The sequence below is a fragment of the Hyla sarda genome, unplaced genomic scaffold (genome assembly GCF_029499605.1).
Source record: "Hyla sarda isolate aHylSar1 unplaced genomic scaffold, aHylSar1.hap1 scaffold_3044, whole genome shotgun sequence".
Taxonomy (NCBI): domain Eukaryota; kingdom Metazoa; phylum Chordata; class Amphibia; order Anura; family Hylidae; genus Hyla; species Hyla sarda.
The window spans coordinates 1-14071 of record NW_026609764.1 but is presented as its reverse complement, the minus strand read 5'-3'; the positions used below and the strand labels follow the sequence as shown (position 1 = coordinate 14071).

General features: G+C 46.2%; 1 protein-coding gene across 1 annotated transcript; it reads left to right on the top strand.

The window, feature by feature from the left end:
• Positions 1 to 9881: 9881 nt before the first annotated feature.
• On the top strand, positions 9882 to 13336 carry LOC130328138 (rho guanine nucleotide exchange factor TIAM2-like; the record flags this gene model as incomplete). The annotated part of the gene is made up of 5 exons (XM_056553433.1): positions 9882 to 10103; positions 11010 to 11078; positions 11473 to 11598; positions 12379 to 12487; positions 13157 to 13336. Coding segments are annotated over exons 1-5 (610 nt in total), but the record flags the coding sequence as incomplete, so codon positions are not given.
• Positions 13337 to 14071: the final 735 nt, after the last annotated feature.

Genomic DNA, 14071 nt, shown 5'->3' with positions numbered 1-14071 from the left:
TACAGCGGAAATTCTTTTCTTTTTGAAACGCAGAACTGTCTGCTGACATCATGAGCACAGTGCTCTCTGCTGACATCTCTGTCCATTTTATGAACTTTCCAGAACAGCAATTTTTGCTATGGGGATTTCCTTTTACCCTGGACAGTTCCTAAAATGGACAGATGTCAGCAGAGAGGTACTCCACTGGCCAGCGTTCGGAAGTAAACATTGTGACATCACGGCCACGCCCCCTCAATGCAAGTCTATGGGACTTACATTGAGGGGGCATGGCCATGTTACGGGGGCGTGGACAACCCTTGCAGTGCGAAAACAGCGTTCGTAACATTTACTTCCGAACGCTGGCCAGTGGAGGTACCCCTTTAAAGGGGATCTTCATCCATTAATCCTCATTACATGGCTTGAAATTCAATAATGTAATTTCACTTAACAGATTCCATTAGTTTTGGTCAAGTGGTTTTTCTTGTTGCTATTTCTTTATAAAATACTAGACCTATATGAAGAAGAGGAAAATTTGGTATGAATAATGCATTTGTCTGATACATTAAATATGTAATATGTATAGAGTGACAGACGGTTTATCAACTGTATTATTAAAATAGTGTTGTTAGCCAATGTGACAAAATAATTACAAAAACAAAACAAAATTATGGTCTATTGTCTGTTGATACAGTATTGTTAAATTGCTATTTATTGTTGTGTTTTTTAGCAAAATTGCATCAAAACTGTGACCGTTTTTTTGCAGCTGTTAGAAACAGATGAGCTAATGTTACTAAGGCTTGGTCAACTTTTTTGTCACCAAATTTTTGTACTGAAAGAATAAAATAATAAAAAAAATAAATAAATAAATAAATATATATATATATATATATATATATATATATATATATATATATGTTTAGTAGTAGAACGTTGTGTCCTCATAATTAATGTCCTCTATTAATCATGCTTTTGATTTAAATTTTTTTCCTATGAAATTCTTATATACCGTATTTATCGGGGTATACCACGCACCGGCCTATAACACGCACCCTCATTTTACCAAGGATATTTGGGTAAAAAAAGTTTTTTACCCAAATATCCATGATAAAATGAGGGTGCGTGTGTGCGCGTGTATACCCCGATATACCCCCAGGAAAGGCAGGGGGAGAGAGGCCGTCGCTGCCCGCTTCTCTCCCCCTGCCTTTCCTGGGGTCTAGAGCGCTGCTGTCGGCCCTTTTCACCCCCTGGTTATCGGCGCCGCTGCCCGTTCTTTCCCCCTGACTATCGGTGCCGGCGCCGATAGCCAGGGGGAGAGAAGCGGCGCCGACAGCCAGGGGGAGAGAAGGGGCAGCGGCACCCATTGCCGGCGCCGCTGCCCCGTTGCCTCCCCCCATCCCCGGTGGCATAATTACCTGAGTCGGGTCCGCGCTGCTCCAGGCCTCCGTCGTGCGTCCCCAGCGTCGTTGCTATGCACGGCGCGGCGCTCTGACGTCATGCGCCGCGCCGCTCAGCGTATAGCAATGACGCCGGGGACGCACAACGGAGGCCTGGAGCAGCGCGGACCCGACTCGGGTAATTATGTCACCGGGGATGGGGGGAGGCAACGGGGCAGCGGCGCCGGCAATGGGTGCTGCTGCCCCTTCTCTCCCCCTGGCTGTCGGCGCCGCTTCTCTCTCCCTGGCTATCGGCGCCGGCACCGATAGTCAGGGGGACAGAACGGGAAGCGGCGCCGATAACCAGGGGGTGAAAAGGGCCGACAGCAGCGCTCTAGACCCCAGGAAAGGCAGGGGGAGAGAAGCGGGCAGCGACGGCCTATCTCCCCCTGCCTTTCCTGGGGGTGTATCGGCGTATAACACGCACACAGACTTTAGGCTAAAAATTTTAGCCTAAAAAGTGCGTGTTATACGCCGATAACTACGGTAATTAAGAAAAAAATGATAATTTAGTGCAAGGGCATACATTCTATAGAGACATATGCCATGATTATTAGAAAATGTATGATTATAGGAAGATTCTTTTAAGGTTGTATCCATCCCTTTTTATCATTGTTGCTCTAAAAAGGAGCTTCTCTTTTTGTAGGTTGGTGGCCAGTGTTTATTAGGCTAAGTTTCCACTTGTTTTTTTCTGGCAGTTTTTGAGCCAAAGTCAGAAGTGGATCCATAAGGAAGGAGAAATATTAGTCCTTCCTTTCTCTATCGGCTCCATTGGGGGACACAGACCGTGGGTGTATCTTGCTGTCTCTAGGAGGTGTGACACTGGAAATAAAAAAAGTCGGCTCCTCCCAGCAGGATATACCCGCATTCAGGCTCTGAGCTAATCAGTTTATGCTTAGTGTCTAAGGAGGTGGATGTGGTTTGGTTTGCTCCAGACCAGGTCTTCTGTTTTTTGTTTTCCTAGTATAGGGACGTGTTAGTATTTTTATTCCTTTTTCTTTTCTGTTTTCAGGTGGGGACTCAGGGACTGCGGTTCCCCGTTTCCCCATTGCGAGTAAGGGGGCACAGACATTGCGTATATGTGCTGTTAACCCCCCCTCGCCAACGGCCAGCACCTGGGTGGTACCTCATGGGTCCGTGTCCCCCTATGACTATGCTCGCTCACGCTATAGCAGGGACCATAAGCTGGCTGTAGACTTCACTGAAGACTCGATTCTTCTGACTGAGGTAAGTACCTTCCCCCCCTTTTCTCCATAGGTGCGGAGCTCGCAACCTCTGGAGACCCCCTGTTTTTGGCCCACCTTCAGTTTATGGGGCTGGTTTATACAGGGGCTGCATTTTTTATTGGGGGAGCAGTGGCACCTAAGGGGGCATGTGTTTGGGGCACTTTACTATGTTGTGTGTGGGGTGTGGGTGCTTGGTTCTACTACCCCAGCGGCGCTGTTTCGGGCCGGGCGCTCTCAGCGCCGGCTTACTTTCGTCTTCCCTCAGCGCCTTATTTGCGGCTGACAGCCGCGGCGCTGCTACGAGCCAGGCGCTTCAGCACCCGGTTAATTTCACTTTTTCCGGGCGTCTCTGCCGGCGTTTAGGCCACCCGCCCTATTCCCCCGAGCACTATGCGGACTAGACATTGTGCTCGGGACAAGGAGCGGGCGCCATGACGGTTCTTCTTCTGCCGTCTGTAGCTCTGCCCACTGGGCTGGAGCTCTCAGGGGCGCGAAGCAGTGTCCAATCAGCGCAGTGGGCACGATTTTTCTATGTGAAGGGGCCTGTTACTGTATGCCTTGCTTCTGCCTTGCTTCCCTTCCTATTGGCTGGCCTGTTCAGTATCTCTGACTGCAGGGAGCGGGTTTTCTCTGCAGCTAACAGGGGACGCAGTCTAGGGGAGAAAGTTCATGGGACAGGTCTCCTCTCTAGGGTTATTCTCCCTCTATGCAGAAACCTGGAATTTCAGTGCCTTATTATATCTATAGCACTGTGATGCTAAAATGTCTGGCTCTGCCTAGACCTCTTGCCCTGGCTGCTCCACTGCTCCCCCAGACCCCCGGGTGCTCCCTGATGCTCCCCCGGTCCTGGCTGACTTGACCCAATTCTCCCGTTCGGTGGCTGAGGCCTCACAGGAAGTGGTGTCCGACTTTAAGGGGTCTTCTCTTGCAGAACCCCTGGGAGGGCCGCTTCTCGTCTCCTGGTACTTCACGCTCTCACAAGCGTGCTAGGGGTGCCTCGTCTGCATTGAGTCTTCAGATAGACGAGAGCGTTCCCCTCGCGGGACCCCCCCCCCCTCTGTCATCGGGGCACCAAAGTCGCTCCTCCAGAGGACGTTCTCGGGTTGCCGCTCTGCCACACCAGAGCCGCATACCCAGTCTGGGTCACCCACTTCCAGGGCTACCTCTGCTCATTCATTCCCCTGGTGGACTGGTGGACGAGGCTTCAGAGCCGGCATCTGACTCAGAGGATCGCTCGGACTCATTGCAACGGTGAACTCATTGGTGACACCAGGATCTTTGGATGTCATCCAGAAGTATCCTTTCATCGTGTAAACCAGCACCTCAATAGTTCAGCTCTCACGCTGACTTTGAAGACATTCTGGTATCAGCAGGGAGACATCCAGACAAGAGGTTCCCGGGAATCAAGACAATTCAAGAAGGTGACTACGTTATCCTTTTGACAAGGATTTGTCGCTTAGGTGGTTTCTCCTCCCTCTGTGGATCCACCAATCTCCCGGATCTCTAGGGTGACTACACTGCCTCTGGCAGATGCCGCCGCCTTCAAGGGTTCCACGGACAAGAAGGTAGAATCTTAGTGAAGTTCGCTTCGGAAGCAACTGGCTCTTCTTCCCATCTTCACCTCGACATGGGTGTCCAAGGCCCTGTCGGAGTGGTGCCAAAATCCCCATCAGGATATCTTAGCGGGACTCCCCCCAACCCCCCCCCCCCCCCCCCCGCCCAGAGGATCTTCCTGATCTGGCTCTCCAAGCGCTAAAGTTGGGGATTTTCTGTGCGCATTTTCCATGCAGTCAGCCCGTTGTCCTTCCTTTGCTGTGGGTTACCTAGCGGCTCTCCGCCGATCTCTGTGGCTTATGGCTTGGTATGCGGATGCCGCTTCTGGAAGGCCACTCACTGAGCTTCTCTTTACGGGTGGCCGTCTTTTTTGACAAATGCCTTGATGAGATTATCTCCGAGGCATCGGGAGGTAAAAGTTCCTTGTTAACTCAAAATAAGGCTCGCCCTCCTTCCCAAAGGAAGTGTTTTTCCTTCGGTTCTTGCGGACCTCTGGCCCCAGTAAAGGGTCCGGACAGGTGCCCTCGCGGGACAAGAAGGCTCCCTCGTTCCGGGCATGCCCGTCTTGGAAGTCGGACTCCAACTTGTCCAGCTGTTTTGTGCCCAAATCGGACAACCGCAAACCCACTTAAGGCCCCCACCCGCTGTTTCTTTCGGGTGAGAGGTCGTCTTTCGTTTTCCCGAGTCATCTGGATTCCATATTTTCAGGACTCTTGGGTCAGCGACGTGGTGTCCAACGGTTACCTGATCGAATTCGTCTCCCTTCCAGGGGATCGCTTTTTTTCGTTTCCGGGCCCCCCGGTCTCCTTCTCTGGCGACGCAATTTAGAGCGGTTCTCCAATCCCTGCTTCTCCAGGGGGTTTTCGGCCCTGTTCCTTCAGGGAAACGTTTTTCGGGGTTCCTTTCAAATCTTTTTGTGGTCCCCAAAGGGTCGGTTCTGTGCGCCGATTCTGGATCTCAAGCGTCTCAACCGTCTCTTTCCCATCCACCACTTTAGAATGGAATCTCTCTGTTCGGTAGTGGCGTCCCTGGAACAAGGAGAGTTCCTTCCAGCGGTGGACATCAAGGATGCCTACCTCCCATGTGTCATTATTTCCGGGCCATCATCGGTACCTCCGCTTTGCGGTTCCAGAAGGGTACTTTCAATTTGTAGCCCCCCCCCCTTGATCTAGCCTCGGCGCCTTGGGTCTTTACAAGATCCTGGCACCAGTGATGGGCCTGTTACGGTCAAGGGGAATCTCGGTGACAGCTACCTGACGACCTTCTCATCAGGCTCCAACCGGAGCCCAGACTCTGGAGAATCTGGACGTCACTCTCCACACTCTGACTCGCTTTGGGTGGATGATCAACCGGGACAAGTCAGTCCTCCGTCCTAGCCAGTCTCTAACCTTTCCGGGACTTCGATTCTTCACGGCCTCTGCCCGAATTGGTCTTGCGGGACAGACGTATGGCGCTCCGGTCGGGGGTCCGCTCCCTTCGGTCCCAGGTATCAGTCTCCATCCGTACTTGTATGGAGGTCCTGGGTCGGATGGTGGCAACTATGGAGGCCATACCCTTTGCCCAGTTTCTTTACCGCCCCCTTCTTCTGGCGATTCTCTCTCGATGGGACAGGTCTCCTCTATCCATCGATCGTCAGATTGTTCTCCTCGCAGGGTCCGTCAGTCTTTGCTCTGGGGGCTCCGCTCCCCCTTCTCCTCCAAAGGCGGTCGTTTCTTCCCCTTCTCTGGCAGGTGGTTACAACGGATGCCAGCCTGTCGGGCTGGGGCGGCGTGTTCTGGGATTGGACGGTTCAGGGACTCTGGTCTCCCCTGGAGACCCTTCTTCCGATAAACATATTGGAATTGCGGGCGATTCTTCTTTTCTTATTCATTGGGAGTTCCGTCTTCAATCCCGTCCTGTCCGCGTTCTTTCAGATAACGCCACATCCGTGGCGTACATAAATCGACAGGACTGCTCCCGCAGCTCGGCAGCCATGGCCGAGGTGATCAAGATTCTCACTTGGACGGGGAACAAGGTTCTGGCCATCTCCGCGATTCACATTTCAGGAGTGCTCCACTGGGAAGCGGACTTCCTCAGTCGGTCCTCACCCGACCCCTGCGAGTGGTCCCTTCATCCGGAGGTCTTCGTGCAGCTCTGCGACCTCTGGGGCATTCCGGACGTGGATCTCTTCGCGTTCGGCTCAATCGCTTGATCCCTCCGTTGATGTCCAAGTCCCGGGACCCTCAGGATCTGCCGTGGATGCCCTAGTGGTTTCTTGGGCAGGGTTCGCCCTACCATATTTGTTCCCTCCTCTTCCGCTCCTTCCCAGGGTGCTGAGGAGGATCAAAGCAGAGGACGTCCCCGCCATTCTGGTAGCTCCAGATTGGCCCCGAAGGTCGTGGTACGCCGACGTAGTCAGGCTCCTGGACGACACTCCCCTGCGCCTTACGCTACGCCCGGATCTACTTGCTCGGGGTCCTCTTTGCCACCCCATTTTACAGTCGCTACATTCAACGGCGTGGCGGTTGAGACCTCGGTTCTGAGGGCCGCGGGTTCTCTTCCCAGTCATTCACACCTTGCTCAAGGCTCGTAAGCCCTCCTCCGCAAGAATTTACCACGGTTTCTTGGCGGTCTTATCTTCGTTGGTGTGTGGCTCAGGGCTTCTCTCCGGTAAACTTCTCGGTTTCCCGTCTTCTCTCCTTTTTGCAGTCGGGGTTGGAACTGGGGTTGTCTCTCAGTTCCATTTAAAGGTCAGGTTTCGGCCTTGCTATTCTTTTCCAGCGGCCTCTGGCTTCTAATTTTCATGTCTGGACCTTCCTTCAAAGAGTAGCGCACACTGTTGCTCCTCATCAGTCCTCCTCTCCCCCTTGGGACTTGAAATTGGTTCTGAGTGCCCTCCAGGTTGCACCCTTGGAGCCCCTTAGAGAGTTGTCTCTCTGCCTCCTTTCTTGGAAAGTGGCATTTCTTGTGGCTATCACCTCCATCCGGAGGGTGTCTGAACTGGCAGCTCTTTCCTGCCGTTCTCCGTTTCTGGTGATCCATCAGGACAAGGTCGTTTTCCGGTCAGATCCTTCCTTTTTGCCCAAGGTGGTCTCGGCCTTTCATCTCAATGAGGACATTGTCCTCCCGTCCTTTTTGTCCTGCTCCCTCTCATCCTAAGGAGCACTTACTACACAAGCTGGATGTAGTCCGGGCTGTTCGGGCTTATCCTTCCATCTCTCCATTTTGTCAGTGTGATTCCTTTTTTGTCCTTATGGAAGGTCGTCGCAAGGGACAACCTGCTTCCAAGGCCACCATTTCTAGGTGGATTCGGTCCGCCATTTCGGAAGCCTATCGCTGCAAGGGGAGAATTCCTCCTTTCAAGGTTGTGGTTCATTCCACTCTTTCTGTCGGGACATCCTGGGCTCTCCAGAATAGAGCCTCGGCCTCGCAGATTTGCAGGCGGCTACCTGGTTGTCTTTGCACACTTTCTCGAGGTTTTACCGAGTTCATACTTTCGCATCGGCTGATGCTAGTCTGGGGCGTAAAGTGTTGCAGGCGGCAGTGGATCGGCCGTCTGCCTGATAACTTATCTGCCCACCCAAGGGACGGCTTTGGTATGTCCCACAGTCTGTGTCCCCCAATGGAGCCGATAGAGAAAAGGAGATTTTATAACACTAACCGTAAAATCTTTCTCGAAGGATCAATTGGTGGACACAGCTCCCGCCCTTTTTGTGATTTTTCCTTTTGGTTCTCTGTCCGAGGGTGTGTTCAGTTATATTTTTTCTTCTGCTTCTCGGACAGTTTTGGGTCTTCTTGACCTGATGGTCTCCTCCTATTGCTCTAGAACTTAAACTGATTACCTCAGAGCCTGAAGGCGGGTATATCCTGCTGGGAGGAGCCAACTTTTTGTATTACCATAGTGTCACACCTCCTAGAGACCCACGGTCTGTGTCCCCCAATGGATCCTTTGAGAAAGAGATTTTACGGTAAGTGTTAAAAAATCTCCTTTTTATATGTCCTATTCCTTTTGAATACACTTCTGGCTTTGGCTCAAAAACTTCAGTGGCAGATATCCAAAAACTGCCAGAAAAAAATCCAAGTGGAAACTTAGCATTAGGGTGGCTTATTTTCCCACTTTTTTATCTGATCGAATCCTGCCTACCAATGAGAGCAAATTTTTGTGCTGATTGGACATTATCTTCTGTCCCTACTACGAGCTTCATGATTTACAGTGTTTGTTAATGCAATAAATGTATTCATTCAAACAATTGCATTTTTTGCATTACCTAAACACCTTCTAGTCAGTTTAACCTGTTAAAGGGAAACTGACAGCCTGTTCACCCGCACTAAACCCAATACACTGCATTATAGTGTGGGTGAACATCAGTAGAATGAGGTATCACTTAGATAAAAACATCTTGGTTTTAGTAGTTTAGAATATATTGTCCCCTGTAGCTTGAATGTAAAACACGATTGCTGCGCATTGGAGGCTGGTTGGGCTTCCCATCCTCTTTCTGTATACAGCGCACTGCCCACCTATTATTTGTCTAATCATTACTATTCACTCTGTTGTCCTAGTGATGAAAGAAACTGCAGTCATGTGAATGCTTTGCTATTGTCAAGAGCAGAGTGCTCATGTGACTGAAGGCTCTCGCATCACGAGGACCTGAGAATGAACAGTAAAGAATATTCAAATAATAAATGAAAACATTTATTTATTGAGAAAAATTTTATTTTCATACTTTTTACCAGTTATATTCTATGGCTGGACCTCACAGATTTCCATACCTGGCAGACTAGAGGCCATCAACTGGCTTCTATCAGGACCCTGTGATCACATGGCCAGGTCGACTGTATGTTTGTTATGAATATATTTCAAGTAGAAAAAAAATTTAATTATTGCTTTATGGTTTAAAATACTCTTAGAAGGCCACGGAATGTATCAATGCACAAATATGCAGATTGAGGAGCTTTATCGCAATTTGCACAATTGCAATACAAATGCGTTATTTCTACCATGATGTTGGTAGTCTTTTGCAGCAAAAATGCAGATGTGCCATGATGTGGTAACACAATATGTGAACGCAGCCTTAAGCCTCCCTACAATCCTGCAATGCATAGCAATAATTTGCCTATAAAAATATTTTTTTCCCAAAGACTCAAATGTCAAGAAGGTGGGGCCAAGCTGATTGTGTTCTGTATCATTGCCTGCATCCACCTTCCCTCTCCATCCTGTATAACAGACATATAGGGTGCGGCTTACATTGCTTGCTATCTCCCTTTCTACAGATCAAATGCCTGCATCATCTTACTAAGAGAGGAACAGGCATGGTGGCAGGCCCTACTGTTGGCAAAGGATTAAGTACTGTTTGCTTTCCCATTAGTCAGAAGGGGCAGGCATTCAATCTATAGACAGCGCTCATAGCTGTGAGCCCAGCACTGTATGTCAACCATGCAGGGCAGGGAGGAAGGGAAGAATCAGTGTGGAGTGTGCTGTGCAGAATTTTGTGGTTTGTCATTGTGGTGTGTTGAAAACACAGCTCTTACTTTACAGCCTCACTGTTTTATTGTCTTCTGATTTAGGCTCTGTAAAAACTGTGCTATATTAGATGTATGTAGGGCATAATGGCATTTGAACATTGCAACAAACAGTTAAATGAGTTCTTATGATACAATTTTAGCTGTGTTCCCTTCCTTACTCCATGTTTTTTTTTTTGTGTTTGCTATCAGTCAAGTGAATTGATACTGATGTGATAATTTTTTTTCCTAGAGTGCTGATCAGATCTCAGCGTTGTGTCGAAGCTTGCAGGAAGTCAACCGTGACATGATGGATCGACAAAACGATAGCCCAGACCCTCCAAGGAGACCACTAGCTCGGCACTTATCAGATGCAGATAGACTTCGAAAGGTTATACAGGAGCTAGTTGATACAGAAAAATCCTATGTTAAAGTAAGTGTATGATCACTACATATGCTTTTCAAATATAGTTCATATTTTATTCTATATACTGTTATACTGTTAAATTTATTTAATGGTGCATAGTGTCCACTTATTCAGAAGTAGAAAGATCTAGAAATTGCCACCAGTTACATCAATAGATCACTTCTGTTCAGAAATATTAAATTATGATTAAAAAACATACAAAGCTTATTTGTAAAAAAAATAAAAAAAAGACCCTGATAAAAAGGGACATTAATTATTTGGGTTTTCCCCTAATGTAAAAGACTAAAACTCACAAATGTAAATTTTCAGTGGGCAGAGAACTCCCGTGTGCTCTCAGTGTTGGTCATGTCTATGAGGAGGGCTGGCTGTTTGGTTTAGTTTAGCCAGCCTCTTCTCCCACACAGCTGATATAGAAAAGGTTGGGTTGCATAGGTAATGAGAAAACTAAGGTCTCTGTTTGTGTGGAAGTAGAGGAGCCACGACCACAGGATTTGTGTATGGAATCGGAACATTGGAACTGTATTCAGAATTGCAGTAATTTTTGTAAGTTTTATTAATTTACACATCAAATAACTTTTCATATTCCTGGATAACCCCTTTCAATGTAGGTAGGATGCATGTGTTCCTGCATGAATGTATATAATTTGCAACATTATTTGCTTTGTTTTTGATTATTTTCATTGACAGAGCAATAACAAAAAATGTCAGATGGGGCTCTTGCAGTAAATGAGGCCTTATCCAGTTTTCTTGGTTACTAAATTGATCATTAAAATACACAGCACACATGAATAATTTCCATATATTTACTGTAATGATGGGTTATGGATGCCTGGCATTTACACAAGCTCCGAGGCTTTATTTCTGTGCAGCTTTTTAGTGTGTAATATAATATATATATTTTTCTTTTTATAGGATTTGAGTTGCCTCTTTGAATTATACTTGGAACCTTTGCAAAATGAAACCTTCCTTACCCAAGATGAGGTAATTCTGAAATCCCCATTCTCTGTTGTTAACACTATGGAATGCCTTATGTTGTGTACCCTCTGCTGCCATACTTATAAAATAGAATTAGTGCCCTCCTAATGCTGGTTATAACTATTGATTTTAATTATCCTAGTAGCTCCTGAAAATAACTAATCTGGAGACTGTAGAAACCATCTGAATACAGATTTTATAGGGAACATATGTCAGGCCTCATGAATTTTAGATTGGGTTATACTGCTTTACAGTGCATCTCTGAGACTCCCTCCTCTCTAATATGTTTAGAAAGAAAACTACACAAGTAAAATTATAATATATAATATTTGCTTCCAGCAGACTGCAATCATTTTCTGTTACTTCTTTATGCAAAAACTTTATTATGCGCTTCTTTTAGATGGACTCTTTGTTTGGCAGTCTGCCTGAAATGCTTGATTTCCAGAAGATATTCCTCCAAACCTTGGAAGATGGCATTTCAAGTTCTACTGACTTCGAAATACTTGAGACTCCATCGCAGTTTCGAGTAAGTGATTAATAGGTTCTTATATTTACAGACAGCAGGATCATGTGTGTGACACACTGAGTGGCTCTTGTTTACTGTAGGTTGGATAACTCATGGTATTAGGAGTTTTCTTCCTTCTAAGGCTTATGTATACATAATAAAATATTGGTATATACAAAAGACAAAGTAATTACTTCCTAACAAAATAAACAAGAAATGGATAGACATTTATATAGTTCATCATTCATTAAAGATCTCTAGAAAGATCTCTGTACTTTCCATTCATATATTTCTACTTTGTGATCAGATTGTCTCTAATATGTCTTTTATGCAAACTAGATAACCCAAAGCTTGATAACATATCTAAATAAGCCAACTAATAGTTGGTTTAAACTTGGACTAGACAGTGCAAACTTGGACTAGAAATTCTAATGATGCGCCAAACAGCCTTAGCTACTGTAATATATCTGGTGCATTTGAAGACTGTCCACCAAAGAATTAGACAGTATTGGTAGAATTAGTACATTTCCAGGAAAAATAACATTGTATGGGTGAAGGGCATGGCCAAGACTGAGGCCATCACCTCCTCCACATGTGCTATGCAAAAGACAAAGCTGTTTAGCATCTCCTAACACTGACTGGTACGGCAATGGACATGTTCAAGTCAACACATACAAGCATATGATATGTTCACGTTTGGCTACTGGTGTGCAGTTTTTGAAGTCTTGAATGCACCTATACAGTTTTTACAAAAAAAGAATGTATAAAGAATGTAATTTAGTGTGTTGTTTTATGTTTCAGAAATTGCTGTTTTCTCTGGGAGGATCTTTTCTTTATTATGCAGATCACTTTAAACTGTACAGTGGATTCTGTGCAAACCATATCAAAGTGCAGAAAGTTCTAGAAAGAGGTAAATATAAACATACATACAGTATATCCATGAAGCCTATTATTGTACTGTATGTTTAAATTGGCCATGTCCTGTCTTACTGCTTTCTTTGCGTTGTGTTAGATAAAAAGATTTAAAGGAGTACTCCAGCACAATATACCTTATCCCCTATCCAAAGGATAGGTGGTAAGTTAAAGATCGCGGGGGTCAGAGCGCTGGGGCCCCCCTGGGATCTCCTGGACGGGGCCGCAGCAGTCCGCAGGAAGTGCAGTTTCGTCCCCAGCAGAAAGCCGCGGCAGACACGCCCCCTCCATGTGTCTATAGGGTACATGGAGGGGGCTTGTCGGCCGCCGCATCATGCAGGGACGGAACGCCCCCTTTCCGGAATACTGCCGCGGCACTGTCCAGGAGATCCCGGTGGCCCCAGCGCTCGAACCCCCTGCGATCTATAACTTATCCCCTATCCTTCACATAGGGGATAAGTTATATTGCACTACAGATGTCCTTTAACACAAAAAAAGGAAGAGGTAAATGTGCTTCTATCTTGGAATACACTTTTATTCATGAGTCCTTTATTTGCTGCCACAGTCCAGCTGCAATATGAATACAGTGGAGGACATTGTTGATACTGGGTTCAGTAAGATTTGTAACTTTTTATACTCTTAATCCTTCCATCTATTCTCTCTGTAGCTAGAACAGACCCAGCTTTTAAGGAATTTTTGGATGCCAGAAACCCCACAAAGCAGCATTCTTCTACTTTGGAGTCCTATCTGATCAAACCAGTGCAGAGGGTTTTGAAATATCCGCTGTTGTTGAAAGAATTAGTGTCCTTGACAGACAATGAAAGTGAAGAGCATTATCATCTGACAGGTACATATACTTGTGTTTTACAGTGGTGTAACATGTAACCTATGGAATATTTTGTTTATAGACATTACATAGAAATTTTATGCTGCAGGAGCTGACCGTTTTGGGTGTACACCTGTGTTCTGAGACACATTTGCCACTTTGTGACCTAATGTTACATAATTAAAAGAAAAACTGACAGCTGGTTCACCTGCACTAAACCCAATAAACAGGGTTATGGTGCGGCTCAACCGGATTAAAATGATGTATAACTTACATCATTTGTGGTTCTGCACCATAACTAAAATACAAAATAAACAGCCTAAACCCTTGGACCCAGCAAGTTACTGTATTCTATTCAAACTAAAATTATATGTAAAAATAGTTACTTTTCTAGAAACAGAAATCCCTCAGCAGTACTAGATGGTCAATGATCAAATCTATAATCCTCTAAGATCACAGAATTGATGTACCAATCTGTGACATAAGGGAAAATCGGATAAAATGATCCCCTGGCTGATAAATGTTGTAGCTATCTAAAACAATGGCTTGTGTCAGTTTGTCCATCTAAGCTGGAAATGGCCTGTATACTGTAGCCAAATATTTATTGGATTGTGGTAGTTTATAGAAAAAAATTCTCCAAACATGGCGCTTCTCCCATAAAATATTTTTTTATATGAACATCAAAGGTATAACAGGATAGTGATAGCACTTTCAACGCGTTTATAGCTCGTACCGAGCTCTTTATCAAGATGTGCA